The sequence below is a fragment of the Podarcis raffonei genome, chromosome 2 (genome assembly GCF_027172205.1).
Source record: "Podarcis raffonei isolate rPodRaf1 chromosome 2, rPodRaf1.pri, whole genome shotgun sequence".
NCBI lineage: Eukaryota > Metazoa > Chordata > Lepidosauria > Squamata > Lacertidae > Podarcis > Podarcis raffonei.
The window spans coordinates 71,434,804-71,453,377 of NC_070603.1; the positions used below are offsets into that span (position 1 = coordinate 71,434,804).

The window sequence follows — 18,574 nt, forward strand, 5'->3', positions numbered from 1 at the left end:
AGAACTTCTCATGTTAGCTGCCTTGTTAAAAAATATGTATGAAAAGGTGGGATATAAATTTAACAAATGAAGTTTGGTGAATACTTTAGGTTATAGTGAGTATTACAGGTTATATCTGTTCGATGAAAGATCTTCATTCAGTCCTTCTCTTACCCGTTTTTGCCATAACTGAATTCTGCCCCTTATCTTTGGCTGCCCTGATATTTCTCTAACTCAATTCGAAAATAGTTGCATGTGGAACTGAGTTTCCTCTGTGTAATGCATGCTAAAGTTCTGGTAGGCAGGGAGTTTGCAGCTTGTTGAAAACATGGCATATTTAGTTCATAATTCATGTAGCCTCTTTAGGCAGGTATGCTATGTTGATGTGACCAGATAGCAACTGTAAGTCTCCATGTGAAAAGTGAGCAAGTATGGCCTGAATCTATCCTCTCTGATAACGTGACATAAGATATTTGATCTGTACAGTCATACCTTGGGTTAAATATGCTTTGGGTTGAGCATTTTCGGGTTGCTCTCCGTGGCGACCTGGAAGTAACGGAACGCATTACTTCCAGGTTTTGCCGCATGCTCAGACGCTCAAAATGACGCCACACACATGCGTGGAAGCGGCGAATCACGACCCGTGCGCTCGCAGGCGCGGGTTGTATTTGTTTCAGGATGCGAACGGGGCTCCGGAACGGATCCGTTCGCATCCAGAGGTACCACTGTATATGAGTAATTTGGGGGAGAGGTGGGATGGTTTTTCAGTTCGTGCCTTGGTGCATTGAAGCATCTCATTTCCCCTATTTTGGTATGTACATCACAGGAAGAGAGAACTTAATGTCGTTTTTATGGCAGGCAGTTTGAAATTGGACGTATGGCCTTTTGTTTCATATGAGTCAAGAAATATTTTAAGGAGTAGGTTGTCTCTAATAATGCTGACCAGTGCCATCATATCCAATGAATGAGCTTGTGAGCAAGTCACTTTGTTTTCTAGCCAGCATTGTGATTGCTTGTTAACTCCCAAGAATGATGTGATCATCAAGTCTAAAACTAAATAAATTATTGAATAAAAGTTTTTTTTAAAAAAAGCCAAACTCCTAGTGTTGCCATTTGTCTGAAATATAATTAAGACAGAGCCATATTCCATTTGTTTCATCAAACCACAGTTCCATGGTTTCAATTTCATAGAAATTACATGTGGTGTAATTTCTGCATACAAAATATCATGTCCTATATTTTTAAATAAGAGATTAAACCACAGTTTCTTTTTGTTTGTTTGTTGATATCATGGATAATTGTGGCTTAAATAAGCCAGGTTCTATGAATGCAAGCCAAGGGACTAGGAGGGAGTGTGTAGTCATGTGATTCTCTGGCCAATAAGCATTATGTCTTATCTCTCAATTTATTAAAAAATGATATGGTGAGTTACATATGGTCAAGTGTAAGCTATTGTATGGAGGCCATTTCCAGCAATCTGCTATGCCTATAATGCATAGACCAATCTGAACCTTTATGTAAAATACCCATATGCTAAAATACCAGTGATGACTGTGATAAATATGTGTTTAGAAAGATATGTAAGAAGATAGTCACCATTAGAGAAATTCATACCGCTGTATAGTTAACATAACACTTTTTTAAGGTTTCCCCCTGCCATGAACTTCTGAGCACAAACTAAGCAAGTTGTTGTTGTTGAAAACAACTTGTTGTTTTAAAAAATAGCTAGTATGGAGTGGGGAAGAGACCAAATAGGGAACATATGGATATTGTGGAGTTTAACCCTAGGCCCCTACCATGATCCAAAACATTTGTATGACGTTGTTGGGAGTGGTCATTAGGAGATTTGGAGCAATGAATTAGTTCTCTGATGTGTTTTAGTCTAGTACCTGACATAGACTGATCTGAATGCAGTGGTGGGCCAGGTGAGGGCCCATAATCTGAAGCTGAATTTTGAGAAGATTGAGGCACTGTGCAGAGGTGGTTCCTGGGTCTGGGAATTGAGGCTGATGTTGCGCTTATCCTAAAAAGGGGCAGATACATAGTCTGGGTGTGCTCTTGGGTACTGGTGGCTCAACTAACCTCTGTGGTAAGGAGCACCCTTCACCATCTTGGGTTGATGCACCTGTTACAATGGGTTCTGGATGGGGATAAACTACTTGCTGTGATCCATGTGTTCGTAACCTCTAGGTTGGATTGCTGTTATGCAATCTCTGTGGGTTGCTGTTAGGTTTGGTTCAAAATCTGCAGCTAGCTAAGAATGGTTTCTACACTGCTGTTTCACCCACAGCATCTGTGTGGAAAGAGCTGCACTGGCTGCTGATCAGTTACTGAACCAAATTTAAGCTGTTAGTGTTGGCCTTTAAAGCCCTGAGTAGCTCAAGACATAGATATCCCCTATAGACTGACCCAGTCATTACTGTCTGCTGAAGGGGCCCTCCTTACTGTGCCTCAACCTACAAATATCTATTTGGTGGGGACCTGGAGAAGGGCCTTTTCTGTTGTGGCACCTACCTTGTAGAATGCTTTTTCTGTTCAGATTTGATGGGCACTAAAGGTGGCATGTTGCCTGCCATGAACTTTTCCTGATTGCTGGTGTTGTTTCCTGTTGCTGTTGGCTACTGTGACGTTGTTATGAAAACTTGCTGTTTTTATTTACTGTGATGTTTTTACTGTGACTTACTGGTTTTTTTAAAGGTTTTGTGTGCTATGATTTGAATCGCTTTGGTATTTTTGAAAAGTGAAACCTAGTCTAAAAATCCTGTTAATAAGCAAATAAATTTAAAAAAATATGCTTAAACCAAAATCCAAATAGGCAGTGCATAGAAAGTTTGAGGCAATTGTCATCTTCATCCTGCTTTGAATTCCTGAGAAATCTGTTGGGGGTGCTGTGTGGATAGTGCTGAATTTGTATGGCAGAGAATGAGCTTGAAAAATCACTGCTTGGTCACAAAGCTTACCAAGTGGCGTTGGACAGGCTGTGAGAAGCCAACCTAACATATACTTCAGGGTTATTGGGATGAAAGAAAACTATTTCCATATTTCAGTGTAAATTAAAATATAAACTCATTAAAATTGCATGCAACTCTTGCTGGCCTTGTGAGAGGTATAATAAATAAACATTTGATTTTTATTAAGATCTTAAAGTGGGAGATTGTCTCAGTACATGGAAGTAAAAATAGATTTAATGACAGAAGGCATTATCTATCGTTTGTGTAGAATATGATTAATTTCAGCATTAGTGTTTGTTTCTAATAGAAAGTCACAACAGTTAGTCTTGTGGTAAAAATGTGTCACAAATTTTATTTCCGATTGGGAATTTATAGACCTGTACAATCCTTTCCCTGGTATCTTTACCTGATGGTGGCTGTATTGCTGGGGTGTGTGGAGGCAGAGGAAAATCTGCAGCTTGCAAACGTATTTCACTAGAATGCCAATTTTCACACTATAGGTAGACAGATAGCATGAGACTGTTTTTAGAGGTTTTGTTTACAATCAAGCAGCATATAAATTCTGTTAAATAAAAATAAAATAAAATGTAGTTTTGCCTTCAAGAAACCTTTATAAAGCTGCTGAATTGATTGCACAGAATTCAGCAGCTCATCTTCCAGATACATGGGCATGGGCATTACTCAATCTGCTGGTCTCCGTGCCACCCAAAGAAATAGATAAAATCTAACACTGTTAGCCAAAATTTAAGTTATTAGTGACATGGAGATACTGCTGAATATGACATCGCCTTTAAATATTCTGCCCTCTTTGCCCTTCAGTTGTGTAGCAAGTTATGTCATGACATCCTCTTGCTGTAAATTTGCTTAACAGCCACCACCAATAATATTGGTTAGGGATGGACACACAACATACAATGTGATGACATCACAATATGGATAAATGTTGTTGTACATTATGGAATGCTGCTTAAAAAATAATCATCATTGACATTATTAACAACCCAAAAGTGCAGTAGCAGGGTATTACATCATGGTATATAGAGAAAGCAAAAGAAGCAATAAATAGTAAGAAAAGGAAATGGTAAGAAACTAATATAACTCAAATCATCCATATGTCCTGAGCTGACGTAGATGGTGAATCTTGATCCTCAAGATCCAAAGCATAAGAAAGAAAATCCCACCAGATGGCATAGAAATGTTCTGGATCCTCCAACCCCCAGGAAACTTGTAATTGATATGTTCTTCCTTTCCCCCCACCTTAGCCAAATTCCATAGCTTCTTACATCACACATCCCTATGCTACCTGTAAAGAGTTCAGCGCTGAGTGATAAGGAGACCAAAGCATTGCAAACTAGTTTTAGGACACAGCATCTTTCCAGTGATTTCATGTCTGAGGAAGGTGGATATCTCCTGATAGACAAAGATGACGTGTGTGTGTATGTCACATAGAGTTTCTGGTATTTGTTTGCTTGTTTTCTTTAAAGAAAAAACAAAAACAAAACCTATTCATACTCCTGTGCCAGTTACTTATCTGTGCTACACAAGGCCTTCTGTTGCATTAATTTGTTCTATCCGCAATACCAGATCGGGCAGAGTTAGTACATAATGGTTATGTTTTGTGTTATTTGTGAAAAGAACTGAAGCATCTGAGTAGATGAAGCAGTCAAAACAAAATGTTTTATTTTTGTTTCATTGTGAATTATTCCATTGCAAACCAGTTCTTGCAGTTTCAGCCTTGGAAACTTTGCACACTGTTCCCTGCTTAAAGTGACACATCTTCCCTTGAGTAAGCCTTGGTATTAATTTAGATGGTTATGAATCCTTGATAATTTTGAGGTAAGGACATCTTTATGTACCCTTCTGGCCTCCTTTTCAGGCAGATGGGTGCATCACTTCTTGAAATAACTTTCATCACTAGAAAATACTATTCTATTAGTGGAATATGGTTAACTAACCATTTTACAATATGGTTAAAGAGATTACAAATGGACCCCTCCAAAAAAATAATTGCTTGTCCTTTAACTTGGACTACCTGTGAAGAAAGGAACAATAACATTTTAGGGTAGTCTTGTTAATTTTCTTGCAGTGTTTTAGAACTGCATTAGATCAGTTTAAAAATCAAAAGGGTTAAAAAAATGATCTTCTCTTGGGGTGAAAAAGATTCTGAGACTAATACTATTACTGTAGTAAAAAATTAACAAAAACTTAAGCACTTTGACTTCTTGGTTTCACAAGGGTAGAAATGATGCCATTGAAACCAGACTCTGCTGCCTGGACTTTTGAAATGGGTGTTATGCTTTTTTAATAAGTGTAACTCTGTAGTGTTCAGTATCTCCTTAATTTCTAGGAGAATGAGCCCTTTACACTTTTGTTGGCTTTTTAATGGAAACCCACATTGCCTACTGAATTTTAGAATGTTTAAGACCAGTTTTTAAAAGCACCAACTATTGCCTTTGTTTTGTTTTATGGGGAGCATAGGGTGGCGGTAAATGGGTGTGTGCTGAAGGGAAGGGGAAACTGGGTACTGAAATTGTGGCTTTCTGGCACTAACGCAAATCCCGTCTGTATTTAAATGCTGTCCCCAGGTTACGACTATGGCTATATCTGCGTGGAGTTTTCCCTCTTGGAAGAGGCCATCGCCTGCATGGAAGCCAACCAGGTTGCTTTACACTTCGGTCGAAAATGCTGCTAGAAGAATATTTTTGTGGGGAGGGTTGACACCTAGTGATTTTTTTTTAAAATAAAGATTCAGAGAAAGTCTTCCCCCCCAAAAAAACTGTACAGCGTAACAGCCAATATGCTGATGTATTGCAGAAATCTGGAGAGGCTTAATGTTCCACAGAAAGAACTTAAGTTCATTTTTTCCCTAAATAGTCTGCCTCTCAAGTTGTGCATGCTTCGCAGGCTTGATAGTTTCTAAGTGTGGTAGTTAAGGAAAGGTTTCCAGTTCTGGTGGTTGTTCTTATGAGCTTGTATATGTGGTAGATTTCAAGTGACAGTAGCTAAACTGCTAATGTCAGATGTTTCACTTTCTTGATTGTACAGTAAAATGAAAATCTGTACTTCCTCTAAGCAAAATAGTTATGTTTGAATATGCTCTTGGGAGTGCAGACTCACACACACCCCTCTACGTGTATTCATGGGCTAGACCACTAATATGCAGCTCTGAGTGAAAAATCCAATTTGCATGCCTCATTTGTCTATGTGTTTTCATCTGGTTGGAGGGGCGGGCTTTGTCTGTTTCCTTGAGTATTCATATTTATATTTTTATGCAAGTTGGAGCTGCATAAGAGAAGTCTGGCCTGTTCCAGCTGCACCTGGTTAATCTGAATGTCTTAACATTTTCTTAGAAATAGAAATTCGCTATAATAGCTCCAAATTATATCTTTGGCTATATATAAAAGAAAATGGATCTTACAATAATACCCATGGCTTGGAAATTTTAGAAAATAAGCCCTATGTCCCCCCCCCTTTTAAGAAATTGATCAAATTCTCAACTATTTTTGCATAGTAAATTCTTACTTGTTGTTACTCAGTTCTTCATATCCAGCTTGAGAAATGTCTTCCAGTTTCTGGCTGCTACAATTCTAGAAGTGATTTTCTCACAAAAATAATGTAAGCTGGAAACACTGTGTCCTTGGTAATCTCAATGAACAGATTGATGCTAAATGTGATGATTTATACCCAGTAATTTGAGAAATGAAATTTAGGAATCCTCGCCATGAATCTGTTCTCGTAACATGATTATCAGATATAATGACCAGAGTGCTTCCCTGTTCGAACAGCTGTCAGGTACCTTTTTATACATATTAAAGTAAAGCAGCCATTTGAATGTTGTAGTTATTTTCTGACAGCATCCTATTTTTGTAGAATCTATGGATTGTCCTTCTAGATATTGGCATTGCCCATCCTTTTTTTGTTTACTGTCCCCCCGTAGCTCAAAAACTCAGGGCAGCACTATATATAAGCCTGATTATAACTCAGAATATGAATTTGCTTTCCTTCTTCAAAATTGGCTGAACCAATAAGGAAGATGATACTTCATTATTATTAACCATTTATCAGTCACTTTGTACAATAAAAAGTCTCAAAGTGACTTGGCAATGTAAAATATAACATACATAAGATCTGTAGTTCTTGGTAGGGGGGTTGTTTCTTAACTCTTTCAGATGTTCCATAAATTCTCAATCACGACTGAATTTGAAATATTACTTTGGAATAAGAATTCCTTATTTCATAGCTGCTGTTCCAGTAGTCTGTCTGCAGCTTTATTCTCTTCTTCTTATTTGCATTTTATACCATTACATAGTTCATCCTATTCTGGACAGATAACAGAAGATAACTACCCCAAAAGAGGAAGTGATGGCAACAAATTTGGATGACGTTAGAAGAAGATTAGACAAATTCAAGGAAGATAAGGCTATCAATAGTTACTAGATACAATGACTGTGTTAACCCAACTACCTGAGGCAATATACCTCTGAATGCCAGTTAGTGAAAGTGATAAGTGGGGAAAGTGCTGTTTGGCTCAGGTTCAACTTGCAGGCTTCCCACAGAGATCTGATTAGCTGTCTTGGTAGCATAGTTTAGATTTGTGTTAAATATGATTGGCATTTACCACAGTGCTGCCCACCAACAAGGTTTTATTTTCAAAACCTACATGTCTCTTTCACCAGTGGCCTGGAAACAGTTTCCCTGTTTCTTCTTCATCTCACTTAAGCTGCAGCAACCTCAGATGTTGTTTCCAGTAGCCGTGCAGCCACAAACAAGTTTCCCACCATTAAAGCTTCTTATTCTGCAGAGAGTCCCAAATTAATCTGAGCAGTGGCTCTTGTGTACACATGGCTCAAAAAAGCACTGGCACAAGGTTAACCGTCAAACATAAGCAGAGGGCATACTGCAGAGCCCCTTCCCTTCTTTTGGATCAACTTTTGATTTATAATGTTTGGATGCTTTCTGACTCAGGATTGACCAGGTTCAGCTTCTGCCTGTTCATTAACTGTAGAGTTCGTGTGTGTGGGTGTGTGCTCTATATCAGGGCAGAATTTCTCTTTGACGTATTGTACATGAAGACCCCTCACTCTCAAAAAGCTACTTTACTTTTTGTAGGAAGTATGTCACCAGAGGGATTTATTTGGCATTCCAGGCACTCTTGTTGCTGCAAGTGCATTGCCATTTAATTCAGGGTAGAGAAATGAGTAAAGCAAACGATAATTGAATGTGTCTCCTGTTCTCGCTGATAGAACACCCACTGTGTGATATTTGTAAAATTTTAATACCATGACTTTCATGGTGGTCTGTTGTCAGTTGTCTTGTCATTTGGTTTTTGACATCACTTTCTCTGCTAGTATGTTGCTGCTGTCCATTTGGGGTGAGATGCCTTTTTAGGTAGGGAAGTGGTGCAGAAAGTAACGTGTCTTATCTAGTTTGCATCGCCTGCATATATGAAGCTGAATTGTTATCTCACTACCAAAATGACTTCAGAGTTAATGAACTGGCTCCTTCCTTCTTCAGACAACAGCCTTGAAAGGGAAATAATTTAGCATTTCTTCTTAATAGAAAATTACTGAGTATGCCTTTTTTTTTAATTGAAGAATTCAATTATTTCAAAAGGTTATTTCATTTTGAGGACATGTTTAGCTCCCTGTGTGGGATGGAGGGAGCAACCTGCATTAATTTTCAAAATCTCAGCTATCCAGGGTATTCATGCGCTTTTATTCTTTATAGTCACCAGGAGCCGAGGAGGATTAAAATGCTGCCAGTTCTGCCTTGTCTTGGTTCCTATTCTAAAATAGCCAATGTCTGTCATTTATTTTAAGCATAGATTACCTGTGATTGAAAACTGAAGAATGTTTGTATTAGATGATGGCATTAGTATAGTTGTCGTGATACTGTTGCCAGTCAGTGAAACAACTGAGCTGACACAAGGTTGTGTTACAAGGTTTATTTGCTATGCCTGAGTTGGGTGATCCATTTCAAGTTAGTTATAGCCCTTGTAATACAAAGGATATAAATTCCATAAACCAAATTGATAAGCGCGTTCAATTTCTCATAGTTGTTAAGTAGCTGTAAGCACAGGCAGATCTTTCTCTTACCATTTTCTGGATCATTGATAAATCATTAGAATGAGCTGGATAAGGAACTGTAGAAGAACCACAAAATATGTTCACTTATCTTTCCTGTAAGGCCTGATTCATGTTAAGTTTGAAGCCCTTTGCCAACAGTGGTTCTTAACTGTGGTCCATGAACCACTGATGGTGTGCAGGCAACTTAAGTCAATTTAGAGCATTCACTTAAGGATGAAACATTGAGGCCAGCAGCTCATCTATGTTGCGTTTGACCAGTTGTGACATAAAAGGAAGAGAACTTTATTGGGAAGAAAGGCTGGTGAAGTGTGTGGCTGCAATTCTTGCAGTTCTTCTTTTACTTGTTATGTGCAGTCTGTGGCACATTCACTTGTTAGCTGCAGTATCCAGAAGCGGTTTTGCACTAGCAGAAAGCACATGATTGTGTATAGTGGGGTACATTATCTTTTTGGGATTGATCCTGCCAGCTCCACTCCATGCCTTCTATGCTGCTCCTAAAGGTTGGGGAACTCTCTTGAAAACGTGGGATATGGCATGGAAGGCTGTCGTGGGGAGGAGGAAATACTAAAAACTGGATGGCTCAACTTGCATGAGCAGAAGCACTTTCCACTAGTACAAGGCATCATAAGTTACAGCCCAGTATCTTTTTCCAGTAAAGAACTTCATTTGTGTGCATCTGAGGTCTCAGACTGAGCATTTATTTGGGTATCCTTGTGATATCTATAGAACTACTGTAGAAAACAGTGTGAGACGACAAGTTGCTCCTGCAGCTAATTTTGTTTGCACCAAGTGGCTAGGATTTCTTAATGGGAACTCCATTGTGCAGACAATCCCCAGCTATAGCAGGGCTAAGTGGTTCACCTGATGCCATGGTGATGAGGTATGATTGACAGGCGGGCAGCCTCCACTGCTAAAAATGGTCTTCAGGATGGGATCTCAGAATGCAGCTTGTCCCGTCTTACATCATCTCCATTAGCTACCATGTAAGCACAGCCCCTGACATCGTCTGAAGATGGCCCATTCTTCCACCCCCACCAGTGCCTTTCTTGCTTTTTGTTCCTTCCCCAGTGGCATTTAGGATTGGGAATTCTAATCTGAGATAGCCATGGTGAAAATTGAATCAGGGCAGTGGTTATTCTGGGCTAGTTATTCCAAAACAGTTTTTTCTCTGGCTCTGTCAATTATTTGCTCCTGCTTGCTTACTGCTAGCATGTGCCTTCCCTCTTAAATAGCAGATTTACTCCTGAGGGAGTGTACCCTCAACAAGGAAAAGATAGGCCCTTGAGGGCTTTAGTTAATACCCGGTGCCTCAGGTTAAGAACTTAATTCGTGCTGGAGGTCTGTTCTTAACCTGAAACTGTTCTTAACCTGAGATACCACTTTAGCAAATGGGGTCTCCCGCTGCTGCTGTGCCGCCGCACGATTTCTGTTCTCATCCTGAAGCAAAGTTCTTAACCCGAGGTACTATTTCTGGGTTAGTGGAGTCTGTAACCTGAAGTGTCTGTAACCCGAGGTACCACTGTACAATCAACCTGAATTAAGCTGAGAAACAAGTTTGTAATGGGGGGCGGGACTAAGACCAGGATATTTTAAGTGTCATACTCTCCTGCCTGAGTGTTAAAGACACAGTGAAAAGCACTTGTCTGTATATCCCATTGCTAACAGAGGTATGGTAGGTGAGCAGCGGAGATAGGTCCTTCTTTCTAGTAGTGCCTAGATGGTCGAATGCTGTCCCTGGTGAAAGCTCTGGACTCCTTCCCTACTTTCATGCAAGTCCACAGCTAAGGCCATTTCCCCCCCACTAACCTTTTAATCTTTGACTATTGTGTCCTATTAATGTGGCCACTTATACTCTTTTATGTTTTGCAGTGGTTTCATTGTTTTAAAGCTACCTTTTGACAGTGTTGTATATAGCATGGAAAAACAGGACAATAAATATAATGGATTTAAAAAAATGTCACTAGGGTCAAATGCGTGAGAAGTTGGCATAATACAAGTTGGACAATGTTAGGAGAATTGCATGAGAAAAATATTTGCCTTTTGCTTTCATCTGTTTGTAAATACTTTGGCAATCGTATCTTTGCATAATTGGAGTGCGTGTGCTGGCAATATTGTGTTGCATATTTTGCCTCTGTACAAAGGGGGAGTAGTTTGATTAACCAAGAGATTACAACAGTCCTTTCCATGTAGCTTTCACACTTCTGTCTTCTTGAGTCACTCTTGTTATTCTTTCGGCAGTTGTTTTTGTAAAGCAAAATCTCATATCAATACAGGATCCTGCTGAGATTGCACTAAAAAGGCTTTCTGTCCTCTTCCTCTGGTTAGGGGAACCTCTTATTGCTGTGGGACTTGGAAGAGGTGTCCACGCTGTACAGTGGTACCTCGGGTTAAGTACTTAATTTGTTCTGGAGGTCCGTTCTTAACCTGAAACTGTTCTTAACCTGAAACACCACTTTAGCTAATGGGGCCTCTTGCTGCCGCCGCACCACCAGACCACGATTTCTGTTCTCATCCTGAAGCAAAGTTCTTAACCCGAGGTACTATTTCTGGGTTAGTGGAGTCTGTAACCTGATGCGTATGCAACCTGAAGAGTATGTAACCTGAGGTACCACTGTAGTAATATGACCACTAAATAGTGACCATATTCATCTGTAATGCTAAAACAAAAACAAAAACTAATACAGTAGCCCCCTCCCACAACACAGTTAAAAGGACAGTTAAAAGAATGTTAACCAGCCAAAGGCCTGTTTAAAGAGAAATGTTTTTGCCTGGCATCTAAAAATATATAATGAAGGTGCCAGGCGAGCCTCCTTGGGGAGAGCATTCCACAAACTGGAAAGCCACTGCAGAAAAGGTCTGTTCTTGTGTTGCCGCTCTTTGGACCTCTCCACTCTCGTGGAGGAGGCACATGAAGAAGGGCATCAGATGATGATCACAGGGTCTGGGTCAGTTTATATGAGGAGAGGCTGTCCTTGAGGTATTGCAGTCCTCAGGCATTTAAGGCTTTATAGGTCAAAACCAGCACTTTGAATTGGGCCCATAAACTAATTGGCAGCCAGTGCAGTCGGGCCAGGATTGGCACAATATGCTCAAATGTACTTGCCCTCGTGAGCAACCCAGCCACTGAATTCTGCACCAGCTGGACTTTCTGAACAGTCCTCAGAGGCAGCTCCTTGTATAACACATTGCAGAAATTTCTTTGAAACACAGCATTTTGGAGAGGAGGAGGAATGAGTTGTGCATTGGGTAGTGGCATGGTGGTGAGTGTGTGCTGTTTGTGTTGTTTGTATGTGTGTAGCATGTTCTCTGTATACATTGACCTTGCCAGTCACTGGTATGTGACCCTTAGAGGGGTGGCCTATGTCAGTGTGGTCACTGGGCTGAAGAAGGTTCACAAACCCTGACTGATAGGCATCATCGTGCAACCCGGTTATCTAATGCTGTTCTCTGAACCTGTCACCCTAAGTAGGAGTGGAACCATGGTAAAATACTATCCCCAACTCTGGAGACACTCTAGTCCAGGCTTTCTCAACCTTGGATCCCCAGATATTGTTGGACTACAACTCCAATCATTCCTAGCCAGGAGGACCAGTGGTCAAGGATAGTGGAAGTTGTAGTCCAACAACATCTGGGGACCCAAGGTTGAGAAAGGCTGCTCTAATCAGATGCCATGGTCAATGCTATCAAAAGCCACTGAGAGATCAAGCAAGAACAACAGGGTTGTGCTTCCCTTATACCTCTCCCATAGAAGTTAATCCAAGGCCAATTCTGTCCCCAAACCAGTCCTGGATTAAAATGGGTCCTCCAGGAGGGTCTTTAGTAAGGCCACCAATATCCCCCCCCCAAAAAAAAATCTAAAGTTGTACAGTGCTTTACCACCAGAAGTGGTATTTCTGACTAAGGGACAATTCTCAACTTGCTCAGAGTCCAAGTAAGGGTTTGTAGGAACAGTCACACTACTGCCCCCTTCAGGGCATTAGGCACCACCCTCTGGCTCAAAGAAACATGAACGATTTTCTTCCCATGTAATATACGTGGCATTAAAGTGCATGCTTCTAAGCCTTATTTGTACTACAGCATGACTGGACATTCTGTTTGCCCTTGGCACATACTAAGTCAAGTAGTAAGAAGCTAATCTCTTGGAGAAATGCTCTGAAGGATTCTTGCACCTCCTCTTTGGGGTACTGGAGTAATGACCAGGTTTGCTCCAGGGTAACAGCTGCGCGGGTCAGCCTACTATGCTGCAACTTACAAAAAAAATTCTGGTTGAAATCATCCTTTCATACCTTATATAAAAGAATGAAGCCCTGCTTCTGATGATGCAGGAATGTATTTTAGTTATTGCCAGAATGAGAGAGTATGAAAACCCTTTCCTGTCTTGACAGAACATCAACTAAGACCATACTAAGACACAGAATGGCAGTGTCCAAGGGACGTCCCATCATATTGGAAGTTTTGTGAATTTGATGTCCCCCTCCCTTTAAATTCGTTATTCAATAAGTGCAAAAACCAAGCAATATGCAAATCACCAGCAGTGAATGTCAGGGTGCAGACTGGCCATTGTTCACCATCTTATATGGGTATCTTAGCTTCACTTGACAATGCTAACATATATAGGCTAAGTGTTTGTGTACTGTGAAATATCGGCATAGCTTCACATAAAACTTCCTTCACTTCAGAAATAAGTCAGTGGCCATGTCTTATAAAGAAGGGTATTGGCCTCCCCTGGTCCATTCATTTGAGTGCTGTCTTTGATAACTTTTCCTGCCTTAAAGTAGGATGTCACAGCTATGCATGGAACTTTCATAATGCAAGCCTGTTAATAAATAAAGCACACAGTTGTGAGAACTGAATGTACAGTTGCTTCCCTCAGGCCAAAACAATGCATTGCAGTAAAGCAGAAAAATAGCCCTGTGCACAGTCCCTCGTGTGCAGTTTGAAGTACATAAGCAGTGTGCAGAGGACTCTTCTTGTTCTCCTAAAGGAACTAGTAGCTCTTGAAGGCTTGGAGGTGATGATAATAGATCTACTGTTGAGGCGGAGGTTGTAGCAATGAAGATGATTAAGTTCTTATACAGTGGAATCTCGGGTTGCGAACGTGATCCGTGCGGGATGCACATTTGCAACCCACAGTGTTCGCAACCTGCGTCTGCGCACGTGCGGGTTGCGATTTGGTACTTCTGTGCATGTGCAAAGCGTGACCGCTGAAACCCGGAAATAACCCGTTCCAGTACTTCCGGGTTTCGGTGGTCCGCAACCTGAAAAAAACGCAACCTGAAGCGCCTGTAAGCCGAGGTATGACTGTATATGTTTAAGACTATTCTGTTGTATTTCACATATAGGTTGGAACATTCTTAAACAAAATCATCTCATTTTGTAGCTTATTAATTGACTCCTTAAACTCTGTGCATCTTGTGCCATAGGAAAAAATGTGCTTCTTAGAAAATCTTGGTGAAAGCAAGGACTTCAAGTGTGGAGACATTTCAGTTTTTTATAGATCACTTTTATTTTGTGTTTGGCATTCATGGTGATGAGTCCCTTGATATCCTTTTTATGACATGCTGTAACGTATTAGAAGAACCTTGGCAGATTTCCCATAGCATTGTTTTCTTTCACAATTTAGAAGACACAGCACAGGATGTCTTTCTGTCAAGTCAAGTTGCTTTCTTGAGACATTTCATCCAGGCTGTTCCTTTTCTGTGCTGGTAGAGAAATGAATATTTGAGTAGCTGCAATAGTTCATATACAGCTATTCTGTTGTGACTGTCCTTCCATGGTTGGACTGCAAATTAGTGTGCATCCTGATTGCCTGATTGAGCTTTTCACAAGAATCTGTCTGGTGATGAAATGTGTGGTGTAAACATGCCTAGTGAAACAACTGAAGGAAAACTTTGCTCCTGCTGCAGCTCGTTTTTACTGTGTATTGGTTGTAGTCAAGTGATTGTTTGGGCTGTTAGGAGTCCAGTGGATCCTGGCTTTTTTGTTTAATTTACTGGCATGGTTAAAGGAATTAAAATAATACATGGCTCCAAGTAGCAGTGAGCTACATGGTAGCAATCCATAACAGAAAGTGTGCATCTACAGAAACTACTCACTGGCTGCAATCATGCAGCATATTACAGAAAAGAGCTTGCAGGGTCATATCCAGATTACCCATGGGATTCCGGACAATATCAACTTTCCTGTAGCAAGAAGCGGGCGAGTCCTCTTGGCTGTAGAGGTAAGTTTGAATTACCCTCACTGACTGAGTAAATCCTATATAGGAATTATGCAAGGGTAATAGCAGGAATCTAAAGGGTCATGTGTAACCTCCTGGGCAGGGCTTTCTAGCCTTTTGCCTTTAGCATTTAGGATTCTGGATAGCTCAGTTGGTTAAAGCGTGGTGCTGATAACTCCAAGGTTGCAGGTTTGATTCCTGTATGGGACAGCTGCATACTGTATTCCTGCATTGCAGGGAGTTGGAATAGATGATCCTCATGGACCTTTCCAACTCTACAGTTCTGTGATTCTGTTACCTTTGTGTCCCTCAAAAGCTACCCTGAATGTCAGAATACCTTCTCAAGCAGATTTCCATGAAGTGTAAAAGTCAGCCATTCTGCTGACGTCGTTGGATGCTAGCCAAAAGATTTAGGTGCTGTAACTCACATGTGGGCAACTCGCCGACTGCAAGTTGGAACCTTTCGGAATCCCCTATGTTGGTGCCGGAGTCACTCCCACTGCAAAATTCCTAATGCAAATCATGCTGTTCTCTCCCAGCTCAACAAATAGGAGTGTGTTTGTGGTGAGGAGAACTGGGTGGGAACTGTCCTTCCATGTAAATTGTGCTCTCCTCAGCCCATCATACACTACTGATGGTAGTGTGGGTGTAAATGGATGTGTGTAACTGTGACGGGGTGGCTGTGTATGTGTGAATAAGCATAATTGTGATGGGGCATGTGTGGCCCTGCCCACTGCCTTTTCTCTTTTTTTATATAATATTTTTTATTAAATTTTTCCTTTTACAAATTCGCCATCTCAAACTTTATTCACAAATTTCAACTTTTTGGACTTCCACCAGCTTCTCCACCAATCATCCATATTTTTCATTTTTACGCATTCTCTATATTTAGTATTGCCATTTAATATTATCCTTTCAATTCTATTTCTTTTTTACAATACATCTTTAACCTTCACATAGCCTCTTTAAAACCCACTAGCGTTGTCTGTTCGTCACATATGCTTTTCAGATAATCTGTAAACTTTTCCCAGTCCTCGATGAACTTGTGATCCCGTTGATATCTAATCTTCCCAGTCAATTTGTCCAATTCTGCATAATCCATAAGTTTCTCCACTCTTCAAGGGTCGGTAACTCCTCTTGTTTCCATTTTTGGGCCATTAATATTCTTGCCGCTGTTACTGCGTATTGAAAAAGTTTGTGGTCCCTTCTATTTATCTCTCTTCCTATTATTCCTAACAAAAAGGCTTCTGGTTTCTTTACAAATGTGTATTTAAACATCTTCTTCAACTCATTATATATAATTTCCCAGGAACCCTTTACATTCCCACCACATTTCCAACACTTATTACATGTTTTAAACATTTTTGCTAACTTAACCGGTGTAATATACCATCTATATACCATTTTCATAATATTTTCCTTTAACGCAGTATATGCAGTAAATTTCATATTTTCATTCCATACTTTTCCCAATCAACCAATTGTATATTATAACCAAAGTCTCTGGCCCAATGTATCATAACCGACTTTACCTCCTCATCCATCGTTTGCCATTCCAACAACATTTTATACATTTTTGACATTATCTTATAATCATTATTTATTATCTCTGTTTGAAATTTTGATTCTTTTTCTGTATATCCACTGCCTTTTCTCACCCCATCTGAAGGCACATGGCTACTGGCCACCTAGTTATCTTTGGAGAGAAATAGCATGCTCCACAGCCTTTGTGCTTGGAGGGATTACTAGTGCTGCTTCTATCCTCCCCTTTTCATTTGGCAAGTAAACAAAGCGGCTTACAAAAGTTTTTAAATATGCAATAAAATATGCACTGTATGCAAAATCTAAAAAATAAAATCATATAGTTTAAAACCAATTAGCCAGATTAAGAACCAGAGATAGCAAACTTGAAGACTAAATCAAACAGTAGAAGCACGCTGAAATCAGAGGTCTTCAGCCACCTTGAAAATGTGTGTCCAGTGTATGGGGAATGTTTAGAAGTTCCAGGTACTTATACTTCAGTGCTCTCCACAATTTGTTTCTATTTTGTCACAAGCTGAATAAACTGTGGAAAGTAAGCGCCACAAACAGTTTTGCATTCAGATCTCAAGATAATGATATACAGTGCTATCTGGTGAAATCCAGTTTGGGCTCTGAGAATTATCAACACTCATTGTGGTTGGATCTAGACTTCTGTTTGTGGAAGGACCAAGCTCCAGCAGAGGGTACCGCTGAAGGGAAGGGGGAGCAGAGAAAGTGATTTTTTTGGCATATTCTTTTGCAGTTCCACACTGTTAGATGGGGTCTTACACCCGAGTATGATTACCAGATGTTTCCGGGGACAGCCCCCGGATTTACCAATCTATCCCCAGACAAAATCCATCCGCTGAATGTCCCCGGATTTAATGTAATGTCCCCGGATTAATCATATGCCTGGGGACTTCCAGACCCTCCCCAGAGCCCAAAGCAATCATCCGCTACCGTTCCAGAGAGGGTCTCCTCAGGAGCTGGAGGTGCAGCTGGGCTTTGCTGCAACTCTTTTCGTGCGTCAGCTGAAAGGCATGAGAGTTGCAGCAAACCTCCCTCTCCATCAGCTCTGCAAGCAGCCCTGCTCCTCCTGCTTGCTTGCTTGAGCAGGAGAGGCAAGGCTGCTCTTTGGAGAGGCAGAGCTGAGGTGCAGGGAAGAAGCCTCCTTGCATGACCTCTCTGCAAGCTGCCCTGTCTCTCCTGCTTGCTCATGAGGAAGAAGGAGCACCTTTTCATGCCTTTAAAGCCCCCTTTGCTGTATTCTGCCTGCTTGTGAGCTGAGCTACCAAGCCGGCAGAAAGCAGGATGCTGCCTTAAGCCTTCCCTTGGCCCTCCCAGACAGAGGCTGTTGCTTCAAAGTTAAGGGTGGTGGTGGAGGAAACTGTCTTGCCTCTTTTGCTCCATTCTGCATGTTTGTGAGCTGCATTGGACTGCCTTCCCTCCTCTCTATGTGTGTTATTGTTTGTCTCCCCATTTTTTTCCTCCTTACCCATAAACTCTTCCCAATTCTCCCTTTGTCTTTTCACACATTTGGTTCCCCAACCCTATATATCATTATGTGCTGCTGCTTCATTTTTCTTCCCTTACACCCACCCCCACTAGCAAAAAATAAAAGGGGAGGAATGTTTTATGTTTATTTTGGGGGTGTTTATTTTGGTTCCCCCTAAACAGCTTTCCTGTTCCCTTCTTATTAAAAAATGAACCTTAAAAAAATTAAAAGAGGCTACCTCTGCTTGCTTGCCTCCCTCCCCTTCCCTTTGATAAAAAGGGAGAGATTGGTGGGATGGGGCTGGGGGGGTACCTTCTGTGTCACA

General features: G+C 40.7%; 1 protein-coding gene across 3 annotated transcripts in view; it reads left to right on the plus strand.

Moving 5' to 3' along the window:
- The window catches only part of RBM6 (RNA binding motif protein 6), a 53,967-nt gene that overhangs the window by 10,909 nt on the left and 24,484 nt on the right, over positions 1-18,574 (plus strand). For all 3 annotated transcript variants that reach the window (XM_053377391.1, XM_053377393.1, XM_053377392.1), the window contains exon 6: positions 5,516-5,589. In XM_053377391.1, the coding sequence (XP_053233366.1) occupies positions 5,516-5,589 (74 nt within the window). The remainder of the gene's footprint in view (positions 1-5,515; positions 5,590-18,574) is intronic.